Here is a 22,903-nt window from a genome sequence, read left to right on the forward strand (position 1 = left end):
TTTCCCCTAAGCCCTCACATCACACAGTTAATGTTTATTTGAGTTGGGTCACGCCCTTCCAATTGCTATAGATCCCGTAATGCATCTTACAGCTGTGCCTGTCACCTGTATGGTGAGGAATCCTACATTGGGAGTGGTAATGACTACAGTAGGGAAGCTGACTGCTTATTGTGATCATTCATCTTTTGGTTTCCTGTAGCTTTGCTCTCTTTTACAAACCCAGTGAACATACATATATTTCCTATTTCAAAGAAATTCGAACAATACATATAAGACCCAAGTTAAAAAGATTCTCAACAATTCAACTTCTCTGGTTGACATTAAGACACCCACCCCCAATAGGGGCCTTAACTCCCACATTTTAGAGCTCCATGACCTCCAATTTTCAAGAGCAAAATCCTTTTAACATGTTCCATAAGACTGGAATTTTGGAATCTGCGCATAAAGATCAGTAGTATGGGATACATGTGTCATGATTAGAATGTTTTTATGGTGTGTAAAGAGGGAAAGAACCCTCATCTGCAATTTTGATGAAATTCGAATCATAGGTATTCTGGTTCATTAGAGAAAATATAACAGAAAACTCTAATTCTTCCATTGCAAGTAACATGGGCAACGCCGGGTATCTCTGCTAGTATATATATATATATATTGTTTTCTCTAGTCTAGAAGATTGGTAACCAGGGTGCATGTACTCCTAGGACTGAGTAATAGAAATTAAGGCGACGAGCTGGCAGAAACGTTAGCACGCCGGGCGAAATGCTCAGCAGTATTTCCGTCTGCTGTTACGTTCTGAGTTCAAATTCCGCCGAGGTCGACTTTGCTTTTCATCCTTTTGGGGTCGATAAATTAAGTACCAGTTATGCACTGGGGTCGATGTAATCGACTTAATCCCTTTGTCTGTCCTTGTTTGTCCCCTCTATGTTTAGCCCCTTGTGGGCAATAAAGAAACAAGAAATTAAGGGAATGCACAGGGCTGACCAGAGTCAGTCATTAAGATTTTTTCATGGCACAGATTTAGTAATTATTTTATATATATAGATAATCAATTTTTCTGGGAGCCTGCTTTACTTATAAGACAAAGACCACTCAGCACAGGTTGCAGATTTAAAAAAAATTTTCTATTGTTGAGAACAGAAAGAAGAAAAAAAAAAAAAAAAATGAAACGCATTCAGCATGGTTGTAACCCTCAGGTACCAGCTAAAAAATAAATAGTAATAATAATAAGAGAGAGAGAGAGAGAGAGAGAGAGAGAGAGAGAGAGAGAGAGAGAGAGAGAGAGAGAGAGAGAAAGAGAGAGAGAGAGAATAGAAAATGAAAAAACAATTTTTGAAGAAGAAATTAAAGTCTGAAAGCTTAAATTTATTTCTAGGCTTTTTCTGATCATAACTTTGGCCTCTTCAAACAACAGTGTGTGTGTGTGTGTGTGTGCACATATGCAGGAATCGGTATGCTAGGCAACTACCCAAAGACCTCATAGTTCTGGAGGCCCAATGCCAATCCATACATGCTATGGTTGTGCATGTAAAGGACCCTGTGCATTGCCAGGTGTGTCCTAATTGGGGTATTTTGAGACAGGGGTACAAAAAGTTACCTGAAAATTCTCAAACTGTACAACCAACAAAATGAAAATATTTCAGTATATATATATAGCAACTCATTTAAAAGTTTATGGTAATTTTAAATATATACATATCTACAAATATATATTTTACACATATTCATACAAAAAAGGCCAAAGTTTGCATAGATTTGCTTACCTAGTGTGAATGTGTGTGTGTGTGTGTGTGTGTATGCATGCGTCTATTCTGTGATCCTTTCAGAGTTAATAAAAACATACCAAACCAGAACAGTGGATTGGTAGAACCAGAAGCATGTTGGACTGAATTCTTGGTGGTATTTATTCAGGATCTTTGCATTCTGAGCTCAAATCTTGCCATGACTTACTTGGATGAGGGAATTGATCCTTTGCCACTACCTGGCACCTTTGCTGCTTTTAATTGAGTCTATTCTGTTGCAAGCATTCTGCCCATGTTTCCACAAGTCTTCCCTCTTAACTAAAAAAATTAATACTTAGCATTTAAACTAGCCACATCAGGCCCAGATGTTCTACTTGCTCTATGCTCAAACCAGCTTGATCCAGACTCTCACGGCTACCCTACAATGTCATTCTAAAAAGAGACTGGCACCTGTGCCAGTGGAGCACTAACATCATCTGAGCGTGATCATTGCCAGAGCAGCTGTCTGGCATCCATGCCAGTGGCACATAAATAGCACCATTTGAGCATGATCGTTACCAGCATCGCCTTACTGGCACGTTAGAAAACATTCGAGAGAGGTCATTGCCAGTGCCGCTGGACTGGCTCCCGTGCAGGTGGCACATAAAAAACACCATTTTGTGTGTGGCCATTGCCAGTACCGCCTGACTGGCCCTCGTGCCGGTGGCATGTAAAAGCATCCACTACACTCTTGGAGTGGTTGGCATTAGGGAGGGCATCCAGCTGTAGAAACTATGCCAAAATTGTAAAGACTTTATTATGACCTATGATCATTTCGATGCAATATCCAGATCGATTTTAGCTCTTTTTTTAAATCGATATATATATATATATATATATATATATATATATATATATATATATATCATAAATATACAGGGATTAGCATGAGTTGCTTCTCCAACATACTGAAAATTTAGAAATAGCAGTCAAAGAACTACTGATTCCAAACTACAAATTTTTTCTCTAACGGATGGCGATATTTATGGCACACACAGAACAAAAAAACAGAAGAGAAAAGCAAAAACAAACCTGCCTTTAGTTTGAACTGTTTTGAACTCACTAGCCGATAAATTTCGTAAGTGCCTGCCTCACGTGGTCTTGATGTCGCATGGTCAAAATTCACATGAGTTTTTATTAGACACTTTCAAATTTATTCGAATATTGTGGCTGAAGATCGGAATAGGGTAACTTCATACCCTTAACCGTGAAACGTCGTACCCAATTAACTAAAGGCAGGTTTGTTTTTGCTTTTCTCTTCTGTGTGTGCCATAAATATCGCCATCCGTGACAGAAAAAATTTGTAGTTTGGAATCAGTAGTTCTTTGACTGCTATTTCTAAATTTTCAGTATGTTGGAGAAGCAACTCATGCTAATCCCTGTATATTTATGATATATATATATATATATATATATATCGATTTAAAAAAGAGCTAAAATCGATCTGGATATTGCATCGAAATGATCATAGGTCATAATAAAGTCTTTACAATGGATCAGATTTTAGCTCTTTTTTAAATCGATATAAATACAAAAACTCACTTGTGAGTATTTTGCTATGTTTGATAACAGACACAATATTTTTGCCAAATTTTGGTATTAATCTATAAATACATATATCATCATCATCATCATCATCATCATCATCGTTTAACGTCCGCTTTCCATGCTAGCATGGGTTGGACGATTTGACTGAGGACTGGTGAAACCGGATGGCAACACCAGGCTCCAATCTAAATTTGGCAGAGTTCCTACAGCTGGATGCCCTTCCTAACGCCAACCACTCAGAGAGTGTAGTAGGTGCTTTTACGTGTCACCCGCACGAAGGCCAGTCAGGTGATACTGGCAACGGCCACGCTCGAAATGGTGTCTTTTACGTGCCACCCGCACAAGCCAGTCCAGGGGCACTGGCAACGATCTCGCTCGAAAATCCTACGAAGGCCAGTCAGGCGGTACCGGCAATGGCCATATATATATATATATATATATATATATATATATATATATATACAGGCTGTAAGACTGAAATGAATGCTATCAGGAGCAGAAAGAAGGAAATTCATGCAGAACTAAGTAAACAAGAAAAAAGCAGCCACATACTATTAAGAGGAATACGAAACATTACCACACCAACAGAAGGAACTATGTCTAGAACATAGTTCCTTCTGTTGGTGTGGTAATGTTTCGTATTCCTCTTAATAATATGCAGCTGCTTTTTTTCTTATACATATATATATATATATATATATATATATATATATATAAAACACAGTAATAGTAACACATGATCAACATAGATATTATTGGGTGCTACTTTAGCATGCAGTTAATGTAGTCTACACAGGGAAATGACTGGATTTGTGTTAGGGGTCAGGGTTTGACTGCAAGTTACAAAGTAAATGGCCAAGTAGATGCATAATAAACTGGCACCCATATCGTTACAGAATTCAGTGAAGGAACGTGAAAAGGTAATGCTATGAACTTTACAGGTCTTTCCAGAACGGCAAGTAGACAAGCATGGTGCCTAGCTTGAAATACCTGTGCAATGTCGACAGTGATAAAGCTGAAGGTTAGATATTAGAGTGGGTTATTAGCAATTTATTATATTCATTAAATATCACTCAGGCATCCTGGTCCCAATAGTACATACATAGTATTTGATTATGCCATCCACCTTTGGCAGCATTTGACAACAATATCTGATTATTTGCTTGCTTCAGTCTTTAGACACTAGACTAAAGTGCCATGCAGTGGGACTGAAACCAGAACCATGTGGTTGGGAAGCGAGCTTCTTTTACACACACACAATGGGATTCTTTCCGTTTCCATCTACCAGATCGACTCAGAAGGCTTTGATCAGCCTGGAGCTAATGTAGAAGACACTTGCCAAAGGTACCACACAGTAAGACTGTAACTGGAACCATGTAGTTACAAAGCAAGCTTCTTACACACACAAACAATGGCTTTCTTTCAGTTTCCGTCTTCCAAATTCACTGAGGTCTTGGTCAGCCTTAGGCTATAGGTGAAGACACTAGCTCAAGATGCTACACAGTGGGACTGAACCCAGAACAATGTGATTGGGAAGCAAGCTGCTTACCATACGTCTACACCTGTGCAGCTGTACCAAAAAACATTTCTCTTTTTCTTTCTAGAAGTAATTACAGATTAGCATTTAGTGTGGTTATGTACCATTGATAGCAGCTTCATTCCTGGCTGACTTGAAAAGATGAATTTTGAAATTTTCATCTTAATTTTTGATTTTTCCACGAGAGAAAGAGAGAGAAAGAGGGGGAGAGAGAGAGAGAGAGGGCGAGAAGAGGAGAAAGTAAAAAGAAAATTCAAAACACTTTAATGTGAATAACAAAGAAATGGAAAAGATCAACAAGTAAGGGGTGAGAGCTTAACATAACAAATAACTCTTTATGGTTATAGTTTTAAGTAATCTCAATTTATGCATGTCAGACTGCACGCATGAGCACACACGTACACACACACACACAAAATAAATAAAAAATTTAGTATAGATTTTAGCTAATTCATTTTCTTCTAGTCTTTGATCTATAATTTCGTCTTTTTAAGGCTTCTAATTTTTTTCTTTCAATCTCTTCTTTGGAACATATTCGATTCTTCGTTTTCAGTACATTTTGTTCAGAGATTTGGTTAACAACAGTGCCGTTATCTGGAATGTATGACATATACAAAACTTTATTCATTTCAAAAACAAATTTTTTTTTTCTTTTAACCCTTTCGTTACTATATTTCTGACCAAAATACACCCATCATGAGTTTCAATTAAATTCTAAAATAATCATGAATTTAGACTAGTCTCATTATACACCTGTAACTTTTTTATTTCTCAACATATTAATGTGATATTTAGAACATAATTGAAGAAAGGGTTCTTAATCAATTCTATTGCATAATTTTTGTCTCAAAGTGACTCTAATTACAGGTAAATCCAGGTAAACTGAGCAAAATGTAAAAATATTAAAATTTTGTTTAAACATTACCATAGAAAATGAATCATCAGCTAATATTCAATTGGGTATGCAACAAAATTTTGATATAGAAGAATTGTGCACATCACTAGATTATCAATTGAATTTAATGCACAGAAGAACAGGTGTACCATAAAGGTAAAATAAACTGAAATACTGGAATTTCTTTTTGAAGAAAACTAGAAAACTGAATACAACTAAATGAAATATACTCACACACATACATAAATGCACAGGGACATATATAATAAAGATTTACAATAGAAATTAAATCAAAACTTGTCACTCACTTTACAGGTAAATTAAAATCACAGGTAAATTAAAATTACAGGTAAATTTAAATAAAAAGTAAAACTAAGTAAATTTGAAAAATATTTATACAATCTTATTATATATATATATATATATATATATATATATATATATATATATACAAAAAAATATTTACACAATATTTTTATCATGGAAAGTTGTAAAACATCCCACTCTACATACTGCAACCTTGCAGAATGCACATTGGAAAGACGTTTCAACTGGCTGTCCACTGGGAGTTTTTCTTTGTTGATGTAGACATTCACGGCACTGCTTTTGCGACCCCCGATTTTTTTCTAATCTATGCAGATCAGCTGAACTCAGAGGGAGATCTCTCTAGCAGGCTTTGCTTTTCCTTTCTGCAGTTATTTTTTGGGAGGAATAACCTGCCCTCAACTGTGTTGCAACATCTGCTCGGAACTGCAGATGGTCACACCGCTTGCAAACCCCTCCTGATTTGGTATATAATATGACTGCATTTACAATGCTCATGTTTACTATATACCAAACCAGGTATCGTCACCATTTATTACCCGGTCTACCAACCGGATAATAACTCATCATCTCGTTCAGCTGATCTACACCACCCATGTACCTGTTATAATCAAGGTTCACAAAAGGGGTGCCATTTTCATCTACACATGGTTGTGCACCGGTAGATAGAAAATTTATCTGCCTTTTATCTCTGTATGCAGTCGCTAGCAGATTTTCTTTCTGACGTTGGATTATTTCACCTCTTTTTTTTTATATCCAACGGCAGCCCTTTTCTACTAGCCATTATTGTAGCACATGTATACGTTTCTACAGCTTCTAAATCCACCGCAAGTTTGACCGAACTAAAAAAATCGGTCAAAAAATAATATACGGCCCTGGTTATGGTACGGACGTGATAAATTCCAGACCACATCGTACCCTAGGCCAGGGGTTTTCAAACTTTTTGACTTGCAGACCCCTTTATATTTCAGGTTTTACCTTAGGGACCCCCTTATAAACGCTTATGAAATTTATACATAAATATTTGCTTAAAATAACATATATTTTTGCATTTATTTATTTAACAGTATTTAACAAATAGGTTTATTGTCAAAAGATTTCGATTAAAAAACATATATAAAATCAAATTTCCCATAAAAAGTATTTGCTGTCCACGGACCCCCTGTGGTCCGCGGACCACAGTTTGAAAACCTCTGCCCTAGGCCATGCTGACTAACATTATTGTCTCTTTTCCCTGTATAAAAGCTAAATCCACAGCAGTACCCAGTATTTGCCTCACAAAATTTCCAAACTTTGATCCCCCATTTTGTGGGCTTTCCTGGCATATACTGTCGGAAGCATACTCTTCCTTTATACCCCACCATGCCCTCATCAACGGATAAGTATCTCTCAGGCTTGTAAAATGTTTTATATGCATTTTGAATGCAGTCGATGAGGGGTCTTATTTTAAATAAGGGATCAAAGCTTGCTTCTCCAAGTACTGGAGGTACTGCTAGTGTCTCTCACATGTGAATATTGGTTCAGCTTCACGAATCGTACTCTCGTCATAATACTGGAAACATATTCATCCCCAAAAGGTTCCTGATTGCTCCAGTAATTTGTTATTCTGGGTAACTGTCTAATACCCATAATAATATTTATGGCAAAAAATGCCCGTATTTCATCTACGGTTGCAGGAGACCACAAGCTATATTTTTTTCCAGCTTGTTTACATTCTGCGTAACGGTTTGTTTCCGCAGTAATCATTTCAAACAAGCATGCTGGAAAAAATAAGAAAAATAAGTCTAATTGTTTCGCTTCCTGAGAAAGGCTATGGGTAGACCCTGTTTCCTCAGAAAAATTGTTAATAAAAACGTTTTTTTAAGTTTTTACTCCATTCTGGTGTAAAATCATCGTCGCTGTTTTCAGAATCGCTGATTTCAGTTTCGGATACAGAAATATCTGATTTATTATCGTTCACCACGTGCTTTTGTAGCTCATTCATTCTTTTCTTCGATATCTCCATATCTTCTGTTGAAAAGCCTTCAAATTCGGAATCACTGCTTGACAGCATGAAACTCCTCTCCATCTTCAAAGTTGAAAAAAAATCAACGCCACAAAAAATGTGGAAAAAAATGTTCCAAAAAATGTTCCAAAATTCACTGAGTTCAAATATCATGCCAAACAATGTCGGAGACAATAACTCAACTGTTTGCAAAGTGAAATCACGTGTTTTAACGAATGTACTAACGATATTTGGGTTCAAATTTACATTTAAATAATAATGGGTACTCTCGGCCGGCTTGGTCTTATGAACCAAAAAATTTTTCGGCCAGCTACAGCCGGCTTAGTAACGAAAGGGTTAAATTCTTTAGGGTGCAGACATGGCTGTGTGGTTAAAAAGTTCATTTTGCAACCATGTGGTTTTGGGTTCACTACTGATGCCTTATTTCTGCTTGCGAAGACCTGTTGGGGCACTAAGAGCACCGTCCGAGCACGATCGTTGCCATAGCAGCTGTCTGGCTTCCGTGCCGGTGGCACATAAATAGCACCAGTGTGATCGTTACCAACGTCGCCTTCCTGGAACTTGTGCCAGTGGAACGTGAAAAGACATTCGAGCAAGATCGTTGCCAGTACTGCTGGACTGGCTCCTGTGCAGGTGACATCTAAAATACACCATTTCGAGCGTGGCTGTTGATCGTTACCTACGTCGCCTCCTTGGCACTTGTGCCAGTGGCATGTGAAAGGTCATTCGAGCTAGGTCGTTGCCAGTGCCGATGGACTGGCTCCTGTGCAGGTGGCATGTAAAATACACCATTTCAAGCATGGCCATCGCCAGTACCGCCTGACTGGCCTTCGTGCCGGTGGCACATAAAAGCTCCCGCTACACTCTCGGAGTGGTTGGTGTTAGGAAGGGCATCTAGCTGTAGAAACTCTGCCAAATCTGATCTGGCAATGTTTCTACAGCTGGATGCCCTTTCTAATACCAACCACTCTGAGAGTGTAGTGGGTGCTTTTTACATGCCTCCAGCACATGAGCCCATCAAACGGGTCTGGCATCAATCATGTTCAGATAGTGCATTTTCATGCCAATGATTATTGTTGTTATTACTATATATATATATATACATGTATACATATATATATTATAAGGTTTTTAACTTTTAAATTAACTTAAGGAATCTAGTTAATGATCCCCTAAGGTAAGTTCTTATGCTATATTGGTAACGGTTGCTACATCCTCTGGAAAATTATTATATATATATATATATATATATATATATATATATATATATATATAATTGGACTGACTCCTGCGCAGGTAGCACGTAAAATACACCATTTTGAGCGTGGCCGTTGCCAGTACCACCGGGCAGGCCCTTGTGCCGGTGGCACGTAAAAAGCACTCACTACACTCTCGGAGTGGTTGGCATTAGAAAGGGCATCCAGCTGTAGAAACTCTGCCAAATCAGATTGCAGCCTGGTGTAGCCATCTGGTTCGCCCGCCCCCGGTCAAATTGTCCAACCCATGCTAGCATGGAAAGTGGATGTTAAATGATGATGATGATGATGATGATGATGATATAGTATGTTGGCACTCCGTCGCTTACAACGTTGAGGGTTCCAGTTGATCCGATCAACAGAACAGCCTGCTCGTGAAATTAACGTGCAAGTGGCTGAGCACTCCACAGACACGTGTACCCTTAACGTAGTTCTCGGGGATATTCAGCGTGACACAGAGTGTGACAAGGCTGACCCTTTGAATTACAGGCACAACAGAAACAGGAAGTAAGAGTGAGAGAAAGTTGTGGTGAAAGAGTACAGCAGGGTTCGCCACCATCCCCTGCCGGAGCCTCGTGGAGCATTAGGTGTTTTCGCTCAATAAACACTCACAAAAATGCCCAGTTTGGGAATTGAAACTGCGATCCTATGACCGCGAGTCCGCTGTCCTAACCACTGGGCTATTGCGCTTCCACGATGATATATTATATATACATATATATATATATATATATATATATACACTTTTGCCGAAGGTGCTATACAGTGGGACTGAATACACCTTGTGGTTGGGAAGCAAGAATCCATATCAGCAACTATAGTCATATGACCTGACAGGGGTGCCTCCACATGGTTGCTCAACCTGCTAGAAATAGCAAACAACCTGCTATCTTAAAAAAAAAAGAAAATATCAGATGGTGCAAACCTAATCACTCCTAAAGAGAAGGAAAAAGGATATTTGTTCACACCTGGAATACCTTTGATTATAGCTTTCGTTCAGCCTATGTTGACCTGCAGCTAAATAACAGCATGTAGTAAAAAAAAAAAAATTAAAAAACAAAGTTTCCGGGCGTAGGAGTGGCTGTGGGGTAAGTAGCTTGCTTACGAACCACATGGTTCCGGGTTCAGTCCCACTGCGTGGCACCTTCGCCAAGTGCCTTCTACTATAGCGTCGGGCCGACCAAAGCCTTGTGAGTGGATTTGGTAGACGGAAACTGAAAGAAGCCTGTATGTGTGTGTATAAGTTTGTGTGTCTGTGTTTGTCTCCCCCAACATTGCTTGACAACCAATGCTGGTGTGCTTACACCCCCATAACTTAGCGGTTCGGCAAAAAGAGACCGATAGAATAAGTACTAGGCTTACAAAGAATAAGTCCTGGGGTCGATTTGCTCGACTAAAGGCGGTGCTCCAGCATGGCCAGTCAAAATGACTGAAACAAGTAAAAGAGTAAAAAAGAGAGCCACAGCATGTTGTTAATGTGAAAATGAAATGTCAGATAAACACTGTCACAAAAAATACTTGCTGATACCATGCTAACTCATCATTATCATCATTTAGCATCCATTTTCCATGCTGGCAGGGGTTAGGTGGTTTGACTGGGACTGGTAAACCAGAGAGAGCTGCACAAGATTCCAGTCTGATTTAGCTTGGTTTCTATGGCTGGATGCCATTCCTAATGCCAACCACTCCTAGTGTGTAACGAATGCTTTTAGTGTGTCCCCAGCACGGCTGCCTTTTACATGCCACTGGCTTGAGTGCCTTATACGTGCCACTGGCACGGGTGGGTGCCTGTTGCATGTCTGTTATGTGTCGCTGGCATGGGTGCCTGTCACATGTCACCAGTGCGGTCGTGTGTGCGACCAGCATGGGTACATGTCATGTGTCACCAGCTCGGGTGCTTGGCACGTGTCACCTGCTCAGGTGCTCGGCACGTGTCACCGGCTCGGGTGCTTAGCACGTGTCACTAGTACGGGTGCTTGGCACGTGTCACTAGTACGGGTGCTTGGCACGTGTCACTAGTACGGGTGCTTGGCACAGGTACCTATCACTGGCACCTGTCATGTATCACCAGCACAAGTGCCTGTCATATGCCACTGGTATGGGTGCCTGGTATTTATAGATAGATAGATAGATAGACAGACAGATAGATAGACAGACAGTTAGATGATAGATAGATAGATAGACAGGCAGATGATAGATAGATAGATAGACAGGCAGATGATAGATAGATAGATAGACAGGCAGATGATAGATAGATAGATAGACAGGCAGATGATAGATAGATAGATAGATAAATAGACAGATAGATAGATAAATGTATTGGCTGTCCCTCTTGGCTACAATGAATTATACATTTGGTTGATGTTGTTTACCAATCTGTTAGAACAATAGAAAAACTGCTTTAACCTGTTAACATACTGTACAATATCATTCTACAAACTAAACAATCACATCATTGAAATCTTGAGGATACTAGTTAATGCATGATTAATTCAAATTAATGTGAATAAATAAGTATTACATTTGACAGAGTAATCTAAATACTGAAGGGCATCATCAATGATTAAAGTAGCTTTCCCAGCATTTTAAGTTCTCAGTTCAAATCCTGCTGAGATCAACAAAATAATGTATCAGTCATGTGTTAGGTTTGGTATCATCAAATAAAACCCCTTCCTTCAAAATTGGTGGGCTTTTGGATAAACCAGGAGTCTTTGTTGTCCTTAAGTCCTACATCAGTTCTAACTGGAAAAACTTGTGACCAAAGACAGTCAAACTGTGAGTTTTCCAGATTTTTCCTTAGTGGCTAGTAATATGTAGGACTATGTCCTTTTTTTGTTTAATTTTCTTTTTAAGATGGTGGAGTGTAATTTGAAAAGAGACAGGTATGGCTACTGTTTCTAGCAAATCGAACTACCATACAGAGGTCCCCTAGCTGACTTGTAAACTTGTGTGTGTCGCAACCAAGGTAGCAGAACCAATCTGTTATTGAAATTAAAATCTAAACTGAACTAACAGCAAGGTGAGCCAAGAATGAAGCTGAGTACAAGACAACTACCTTCAGTTTCACAAAATTTCATCTTCACCACTACCACTTAGTGTCCACCTTCAAAAATGGCATGTGTTGGATAGAATGTGACAGACCCAAAGGTTGCATCATGTTTCAATATTTACTTTGGCAAGGTTTTTATAGCTCGATGACCTTTCAAATGCCAACCACTTTACAGAACGTACAGGGTGCATTTTTGAAATAGATAGATAGATATTATACCAGCACTAGTGATGTTGATATGTTGAAAAGACTAAGAACCTTGTCGACTGAGTGCCGTAAGCCATTTATCAATTTTATAATGACACATTTAAAAAGCAATCAAGCAGGTGCCAAGCAGGAAATTACCTGTGCTGGTGCCACATAAAAATGCACCTGTGTTGGCATCACTTAAATAGGCCCCTGTGCTAGTGTCACATAAAAAAAAAGCACCCATGCTGGTGCCACATAAGCAAGCACTGGTGCCAACACCATGTAACGAAGCACCCTTGTTGGTGCCACATAAAAAAAAAAAACACCCAGTACACCCTATAAAGTGGTGGGCATTATAAAGTTCATCCAGCCATAAAAATCATTATGAAGTACATCCAGCCAGAGAAATCGCTATGAAGTACGTCCAGCCATAGCAATCATTATGAAGTTCATCCAGCTATAGAAATCATTATGAAATTCTTCCAGCCATAGAAATCATTATGAAGTTCATCCAGCCATAGCAATCATTATGAAGTTCGTCCAGCCATAGAAATCATTATGAAGTTCGTCCAGCCATAGAAATCGTTATGAAGTACGTCCAGCCCGAGAAATCGTTATGAAGCTCATCCAGCCATAGCAATCATTATGACGTTCGTCCAGCCATAGAAATCATCATGAAGTTCATCTAGCCATAGAAATCATTATGAAGTTCGTCCAGCCATAGCAATCATTATGAATTTCATCCAGCCATAGAAATCATTATGAAGTTCGTCCAGCCATAGTAATCATTATGAAGTTCGTCCAGCCATAGTAATCATTATAAATCTCGTCCACCCATAGAAATCATTATGAAGTTCGTCCAGCCATAGAAATTATGAAGTACGTCCAGCCATAGAAATCATTAAGAAGTTTATCCAGCCATAGAAATCGTTATGAAGTACGTCCAGCCCGAGAAATCATTATGAAGTTCGTCCAGCCGTAGAAATCATTATGAAGTACGTCCAGCCAGAGAAATCGTTATGAAGTTCGTCCAGCCATAGAAATCATTATGAAGTTCGTCCATCCATAGAAATCATTACGAAGTTCATCCAGCCAAAGAAATCATTATGAAGTACGTCCAGCCAGAGAAATCGTTATGAAGGTCGTCCAGCCATAGAAATCATTATGAAGTTCGTCCAGCCATAGAAATCATTATGAAGTTCGTCCAGCCATAGCAATCATTATGAATTTAGTTCACCTATAGAAATCATTATGAAGTTCATCCAGCCATAGAAATCATTATGAAATGCGTCCAGCCATAGAAATCATTATGAAGTACGTCCAGCCATAGAAATCGTTATGAAGGTCGTCCAGCCATAGAAATCATTATGAAGTTCGTCCAGCTATAGAAATCATTATGAAATTCATCCAGCCATAGAAATCATTATGAAGTTCATCCAGCCATAGCAATCATTATGAAGTTCGTCCAGCCATAGAAATCATTATGAAGTTCGTCCAGCCATAGAAATCGTTATGAAGTACGTCCAGCCCGAGAAATCGTTATGAAGCTCGTCCAGCCATAGCAATCATTATGAAGTTCGTCCAGCCATAGAAATCATCATGAAGTTCATCTAGCCATCGAAATCATTATGAAGTTCGTCCAGCCATAGAAATCATTATGAAGTTCGTCCAGCCATAGCAATCATTATGAATTTCATCCAGCCATAGAAATCATTATGAATCTCGTCCACCCATAGAAATCATTATGAAGTTCGTCCAGCCATAGAGATTATGAAGTACGTCCAGCCATAGAAATCGTTATGAAGTACGTCCAGCCCGAGAAATCATTATGAAGTTCGTCCAGGCATAGAAATCATTATGAAGTACGTCCAGCCAGAGAAATCGTTATGAAGTTCGTCCATCCATAGAAATCATTATGAAGTTCGTCCATCCATAGAAATCATTACGAAGTTCATCCAGCCAAAGAAATCATTATGAAGTACGTCCAGCTAGAGAAATCGTTATGAAGGTCGTCCAGCCATAGAAATCATTATGAAGTTCGTCCAGCCATAGAAATCATTATGAAGTTCGTCCAGCCATAGCAATCATTATGAATTTAGTTCACCTATAAAAATCATTATGAAGTTCATCCAGCCATAGAAATCATTATGAAATGCGTCCAGCCATAGAAATCATTATGAAGTACGTCCAGCCATAGAAATCGTTATGACGGTCGTCCAGCCATAGAAATCATTATTAAGTACGTCCAGCCGGAGGAATCCTTATGAAGTTCGTCCAGCGATAGAAATCATTATGAAGTTCATCCAGCCATAGAAATCATTAGGAAGTCCATCCAGCCATAGAAATCATTAGGAAGTTCTTCCAGCCATAGAAATCATTATGAAGTTCGTCCAGCTATAGAAATCATTATAAAGTTCATCCAGCCATAGAAATCATTATGAAGTTCATCCAGCCATAGAAATCATTATGAAGTTCGTACAGCTATAGAAATCATTATGAAGTTCGTCCAGCCATAGCAATCATTATGAAGTTCGTCCAGCCATAGCAATCATTATGAAGTACGTCCGGTCAGAGAAATTGTTATGAAGTTCGTCCAGCCATAGAAATCCTTATGAAGTTCATCCAGCCATAGAAATCATTCTGAAGTTTGTCCAGCCATAGAAATCATCATGAAGTTCATCTAGTCATCAAAATCAATATGAAGTTCGTCCAGCCATAGAAATCATTATGAAGTTCGTCCAGCCATAGCAATCATTATGAATTTCATCCAGCCATAGCAATCATTATGAACTTCGTCCAGCCATAGAAATCATTATGAAGTACGCCCAGCCCGAGAAATCATTATGAAGTTCATCCAGCCATAGCAATTATTATGAAGTACATCCAGCCAGAGAAATCGTTATGAAGTTCGTCCAGCCATAGAAATCATTATGAAGTTCTTCCATCCATAGAAATCATTACGAAGTTCATCCAGCCAAAGAAATCATTATGAAGTTCGTCCAGCCATAGAAATTATGAAGTACGTCCAGCCATAGAAATCATTAAGAAGTTCATCCAGCCATAGAAATCATTATGAAGTACGTCCAGCTAGAGAAATCGTTCTGAAGTACGTCCAGCCATAGAAATCATTATGAAGTTCCTTTAACCAGAGAAATCATTATGAAGTACGTCCAGCCAGAGAAATCGTTATGAATTTCATCCACCCATAGAAATCATTATGAAGTTCGTCCAGCCATAGAAATCATTATGAAGTTCATCCAGCCAAAGAAATCATTATGAAGTATGTCCAGCCAGAGAAATCGTTATAAAGTTCGTCCAGCCATAGCAATCATTATGAAGTTTGTCCAGCCATAGAAATCATTATGAAGTTCTTCCAGCCATAGAAATCATTATGAAGCTCATCCAGCCATAGAAATCATTATGAAGTACGTCCAGCCAGAGAAATCGTTATGAAGTTCGTCCAGCCATAGAAATCATTACAAAGTTCATCCAGCCAAAGAAATCATTATGAAGTACGTCCAGCCAGAGAAATCGTTATAAAGTTCGTCCAGCCATCGCAATCATTATGAAGTTTGTCCAGCCATAGAAATCATTATGAAGTACTTCGAGCCATAGAAATCATTATGAAGTTCATCCAGCCATAGAAATCATTATGAAGTACGTCCAGCCAGCGAAATCGTTATGAAGTTCGTCCAGCCATAGAAATCATTACAAAGTTCATCCAGCCAAAGAAATCATTATGAAGTACGTCCAGCCAGAGAAATCGTTATAAAGTTCGTCCAGCCATAGAAATCATTATGAAGTTCATCCAGGCATAGAAATCATTATGAAGTTCATCCAGACATAGCAATCATTATGAAGTTCGTCCAGCCATAGAAATCATTATGAAGTTCTTCCAGCCATAGCAATCATTATGAAGTTCATCCCGCCATAGAAATCATTATGAAGAACGTCCAGCCAGAGAAATCGTTATGAAGGTCGTCCAGCCATAGAAATCATTATGAAGTTCGTCCAGCCATAGAAATCATTAAGAAGTTCGTCCAGCCATAGCAATCATTATGAATTTAGTCCACCTATAGAAATCATTATGAAGTTCATCCAGCCATAGAAATCATTATGAAATGCGTCAAGCCATAGAAATCATTATGAAGTACGTCCAGCCAGAGAAATCGTTATGAGGGTCGTCCAGCCATAGAAATCATTATGAATTTCGTCCACCCATAGAAATCATTATGAAGTACATCCAGCCGGAGGAATCCTTATGAAGTTCGTCCAGCCATAGAAATCATTATGAAGTTCATCCAGCCATAGAAATCATTAGGAAGTCCATCCAGCCATAGAAATCATTAGGAAGTCCATCCAGCCATAGAAATCATTATGAAGTTCGTCCAGCCATAGAAATCATTATGAAGTTCTTCCAGCCATAGAAATCATTATGAAGTTCTTCCAGCCATAGAAATCATTATGAAGTTCATCCAGCCATAGAAATCATTATGAAGTACGTCCAGCCAGAGAAATCGTTATGAAGGTCGTCCAGCCATAGAAATCATTATGAAGTTCGTCCAGCCATAGCAATCATTATGAATTTAGTCCACCTATAGAAATCATTATGAAGTTCATCCAGCCATAGAAATCATTATGAAATGCGTCCAGCCATAGAAATCATTATGAAGTACGTCCACCCATAGAAATCATTATGAAGTACATCCAGCCGGAGGAATCCTTATGAAGTTCGTCCAGCCATAGAAATCATTATGAAGTTCATCCAGCCATAGAAATCATTAGGAAGTCCATCCAGCCATAGAAATCATTAGGAAGTCCAGCCATAGAAATCATTATGAAGTACGTCCAGCTAGAAAAATCGTTATGAAGTACGTCCAGCCATAAAAATCATTACGAAGTTCATCCACCCAAAGAAATCATTATGAAGTACGTCCAGCCAGAGAAATCATTATGAAGTTCTTCCAGCCATACAAATCATTATGAAGTTCGTCCAGCCATAGAAATCATTATGAAGTTCGTCCAGCCATAGCAATCATTATGAACTTCGTCCAGCCATAGAAATCATTACGAAGTTCATCCAGCCATAGAAATCATTATGAAGTCCAGCTAGAGAAATCGTTATGAAGTACGTCCAGGCATAGAAATCATTATGAAGTTTGGCCAACCATAGAAATCGTTATGATGTTCGTCCAGTCATAGAAATCATTATGAAGTTCATCCAGCCATAGAAATCCTTATGAAGTTCATCCAGCCATAGAAATCATTCTGAAGTTTGTCCAGCCATAGAAATCATCATGCAGTTCATCTAGCCATCAAAATCATTATGAAGTTCGTCCAGCCATAGCAATCATTATGAATTTCATCCAGCCATAGAAATCATTATGAAGTTCGTCCAGCCATAGAGATCATTATGAAGTACGTCCAGCCCGAGAAATCATTATGAAGTTCATCCAGCCATAGCAATCATTATGAAGTACATCCAGCCAGAGAAATCGTTATGAAGTTCGTCCTGCCATAGAAATCATTATGAAGTTCTTCCATCCATAGAAATCATTACGAAGTTCATCCAGCCAAAGAAATCATTATGAAGTTCGTCCAGCCATAGAAATTATGAAGTACGTCCAGCCATAGAAATCATTAAGAGTTCATCCGGCCATAGAAATCGTTCTGAAGTACGTCCAGCCATAGAAATCATTATGAAGTTCGTTTAACCAGAGAAATCATTATGAAGTACGTCCAGCCAGAGAAATCGTTATGAATTTCATCCATCCATAGAAATCATTATGAAGTTCGTCCAGCCATAGAAATCATTATGAAGTTCATCCAGCCAAAGAAATCATTATGAAGTACGTCCAGCCAGAGAAATCGTTATAAAGTTCGTCAAGCCATAGAAATCATTATGAAGTTCATCCAGGCATAGAAATCATTATGAAGTTCGTCCAGCCATAGCAATCATTATGAAGTTTGTCCAGTCATAGAAATCATTATGAAGTTCTTCCAGCCATAGAAATCATTACAAAGTTCATCCAGCCAAAGAAATCATTATGAAGTACGTCCAGCCAGAGAAATCGTTATAAAGTTCATTCAGCCATAGAAATCATTATGAAGTTCGTCCAGGCATAGAATTCATTATGAAGTTCGTCCAGCCATAGCAATCATTATGAAGTTCGTCCAGCCATAGAAATCATTATGAAGTTCTTCCAGCCATAGAAATCATTATGAAGTTCTTCCAGCCATAGAAATCATTATGAAGTTCATCCAGCCATAGAAATCATTATGAAGTACGTCCAGCCAGAGAAATCGTTATGAAGGTCGTCCAGCCATAGAAATCATTATGAAGTTCATCCAGCCATAGAAATCATTATGAAATGCGTCCAGCCATAGAAATCATTATGAAGTACGTCCAGCCAGAGAAATCGTTATGAGGGTCGTCCAGCCATAGAAATCATTATGAATTTCGTCCACCCATAGAAATCATTATGAAGTACGTCCAGCCGGAGGAATCCTTATGAAGTTCGTCCAGCCATAGAAATCATTATGAAGTTCATCCAGCCATAGAAATCATTATGAAGTTCGTCCAGCCATAGCAATCATTATGAACTTCGTCCAGCCATAGAAATCATTACGAAGTTCATCCAGCCATAGAAATCATTATGAAGTCCAGCTAGAGAAATCGTTATGAAGTACGTCCAGCCCGAGAAATCATTATGAAGTTCATCCAGACATAGCAATCATTATGAAGTACGTCCAGCCCGAGAAATCATTATGAAGTTCATCCAGCCATAGCAATCATTATGAAGTACGTCCAGCCAGAGAAATCATTACGAAGTTCATCCAGCCATAGAAATTATGAAGTACGTCCAGCCATAGAAATCATTAAGAAGTTCATCCGGCCATAGAAATCATTATGAAGTACGTCCAGCTAGAGAAATCGTTCTGAAGTACGTCCAGCCATAGAAATCATTATGAAGTTCGTTTAACCAGAGAAATCATTATGAAGTACGTCCAGCCAGAGAAATCGTTATGAATTTAATCCACCCATAGAAATCATTATGAAGTTCGTCCAGCCATAGAAATCATTATGAAGTTCATCCAGCCAAAGAAATCATTATGAAGTACGTCCAGCCATAGAAATCATTATGAAGTTCATCCAGGCATAGAAATCGTTATGAAGTTCGTCCAGCCATAGCAATCATTATGAAGTTCGTCCAGTCATAGAAATCATTATGAAGTACGTCCAGCCAGAGAAATCGTTATGAAGTTCGTCCAGCCATAGAAATCATTATGAAGTTCATCCAGCCAAAGAAATCATTATGAAGTACGTCCAGCCAGAGAAATCGTTATAAATTTCGTCAAGCCATAGAAATCATTATGAAGTTCATCCAGGCATAGAAATCATTATGAAGTTCGTCCAGCCATAGCAATCATTATGAAGTTTGTCCAGTCATAGAAATCATTATGAAGTTCTTCCAGCCATAGAAATCATAACAAAGTTCATCCAGCCAAAGAAATCATTATTAAGTACGTCCAGCCAGAGAAATCGTTATAAAGTTCATCCAGCCATAGAAATCATTATGAAGTTCGTCCAGGCATAGAATTCATTATGAAGTTCGTCCAGCCATAGCAATCATTATGAAGTTCGTCCAGCCATAGAAATCATTATGAAGTTCTTCCAGCCATAGAAATCATTATGAAGTTCATCCAGCCATAGAAATCATTATGAAGTACGTCCAGCCAGAGAAATCGTTATGAAGGTCGTCCAGCCATAGAAATCATTATGAAGTTCGTCCAGCCATAGCAATCATTATGAATTTAGTCCACCTATAGAAATCATTATGAAGTTCATCCAGCCATAGAAATCATTATGAAATGCGTCCAGCCATAGAAATCATTATGAAGTACGTCCAGCCAGAGAAATCGTTATGAGGGTCGTCCAGCCATAGAAATCATTATGAATTTCGTCCACCCATAGAAATCATTATGAAGTACGTCCAGCCGGAGGAATCCTTATGAAGTTCGTCCAGCCATAGAAATCATTATGAAGTTCATCCAGCCATAGAAATCATTATGAAGTTCGTCCAGCCATAGCAATCATTATGAACTTCGTCCAGCCATAGAAATCATTACGAAGTTCGTCCAGCCATAGAAATCATTATGAAGTCCAGCTAGAGAAATCGTTATGAAGTACGTCCAGCCCGAGAAATCATTATGAAGTTCATCCAGACATAGCAATCATTATGAAGTACGTCCAGCCCGAGAAATCATTATGAAGTTCATCCAGCCATAGCAATCATTATGAAGTACGTCCAGCCAGAGAAATCATTACGAAGTTCATCCAGCCATAGAAATTATGAAGTACGTCTAGCCATAGAAATCATTAAGAAGTTCATCCGGCCATAGAAATCATTATGAAGTACGTCCAGCTAGAGAAATCGTTCTGAAGTACGTCCAGCCATAGAAATCATTATGAAGTTCGTTTAACCAGAGAAATCATTATGAAGTACGTCCAGCCAGAGAAATCGTTATGAATTTAATCCACCCATAGAAATCATTATGAAGTTCGTCCAGCCATAGAAATCATTATGAAGTTCATCCAGCCAAAGAAATCATTATGAAGTACGACCAGCCAGAGAAATCGTTATAAAGTTCGTCCAGCCATAGAAATCATTATGAAGTTCATCCAGGCATAGAAATCGTTATGAAGTTCGTCCAGCCATAGCAATCATTATGAAGTTCGTCCAGTCATAGAAATCATTATGAAGTACGTCCAGCCAGAGAAATCGTTATGAAGTTCGTCCAGCCATAGAAATCATTATGAAGTTCATCCAGCCAAAGAAATCATTATGAAGTACGTCCAGCCAGAGAAATTGTTATAAAGTTCGTCAAGCCATAGAAATCATTATGAAGTTCATCCAGGCATAGAAATCATTATGAAGTTCGTCCAGCCATAGCAATCATTATGAAGTTTGTCCATCCATAGAAATCATTATGAAGTTCTTCCAGCCATAGAAATCATTACAAAGTTCATCCAGCCAAAGAAATCATTATGAAGTACGTCCAGCCAGAGAAATCGTTATAAAGTTCATCCAGCCATAGAAATCATTATGAAGTTCGTCCAGGCATAGAATTCATTATGAAGTTCGTCCAGCCATAGCAATCATTATGAAGTTCGTCCAACCATAGAAATCATTATGAAGTTCTTCCAGCCATAGAAATCATTATGAAGTTCTTCCAGCCATAGAAATCATTATGAAGTTCATCCAGCCATAGAAATCATTATGAAGTACGTCCAGCCAGAGAAATCGTTATGAAGGTCGTCCAGCCATAGAAATCATTATGAAGTTCGTCCAGCCATAGCAATCATTATGAATTTAGTCCACCTATAGAAATCATTATGAAGTTCATCCAGCCATAGAAATCATTATGAAATGCGTCCAGCCATAGAAATCATTATGAAGTACGTCCAGCCAGAGAAATCGTTATGAGGGTCGTCCAGCCATAGAAATCATTATGAATTTCGTCCACCCATAGAAATCATTATGAAGTACGTCCAGCCGGAGGAATCCTTATGAAGTTCGTCCAGCCATAGAAATCATTATGAAGTTCATCCAGCCATAGAAATCATTATGAAGTTCGTCCAGCCATAGCAATCATTATGAACTTCGTCCAGCCATAGAAATCATTACGAAGTTCATCCAGCCATAGAAATCATTATGAAGTCCAGCTAGAGAAATCGTTATGAAGTTCATCCAGACATAGCAATCATTATGAAGTACGTCCAGCCCGAGAAATCATTATGAAGTTCATCCAGACATAGCAATCATTATGAAGTACGTCCAGCCCGAGAAATCATTATGAAGTTCATCCAGCCATAGCAATCATTATGAAGTACGTCCAGCCAGAGAAATCATTACGAAGTTCATCCAGCCATAGAAATTATGAAGTACGTCCAGCCATAGAAATCATTAAGAAGTTCATCCGGCCATAGAAATCATTATGAAGTACGTCCTGCTAGAGAAATCGTTCTGAAGTACGTCCAGCCATAGAAATCATTATGAAGTTCGTTTAACCAGAGAAATCATTATGAAGTACGTCCAGCCAGAGAAATCGTTATAAAGTTCGTCCAGCCATAGAAATCATTATGAAGTTCATCCAGGCATAGAAATCGTTATGAAGTTCGTCCAGCCATAGAAATCATTATGAAGTTCGTCCAGTCATAGAAATCATTATGAAGTTTGTCCAGTCATAGAAATCATTATGAAGTTCTTCCAGCCATAGAAATCATTATGAAGTTCATCCAGCCATAGAAATCATTATGA

The 22,903-nt window shown here is 38.6% G+C and overlaps 1 protein-coding gene across 1 annotated transcript in view; it reads right to left on the reverse strand.

Moving 5' to 3' along the window:
• Window positions 1-4,355: 4,355 nt before the first annotated feature.
• LOC106874047 (uncharacterized) overlaps window positions 4,356-22,903 on the reverse strand; it is a 50,875-nt gene continuing 32,327 nt past the window's right edge. The window contains exon 6 of the mRNA XM_089365504.1: window positions 4,356-5,457. Within this exon, the coding sequence (XP_089221630.1) occupies window positions 5,315-5,457 (143 nt within the window). The 3' untranslated portion in view covers window positions 4,356-5,314. The remainder of the gene's footprint in view (window positions 5,458-22,903) is intronic.

Source organism: Octopus bimaculoides, chromosome Z, assembly GCF_046866305.1.
Source record: "Octopus bimaculoides isolate indiv1 chromosome Z, ASM4686630v1, whole genome shotgun sequence".
Lineage (NCBI taxonomy): Eukaryota > Metazoa > Mollusca > Cephalopoda > Octopoda > Octopodidae > Octopus > Octopus bimaculoides.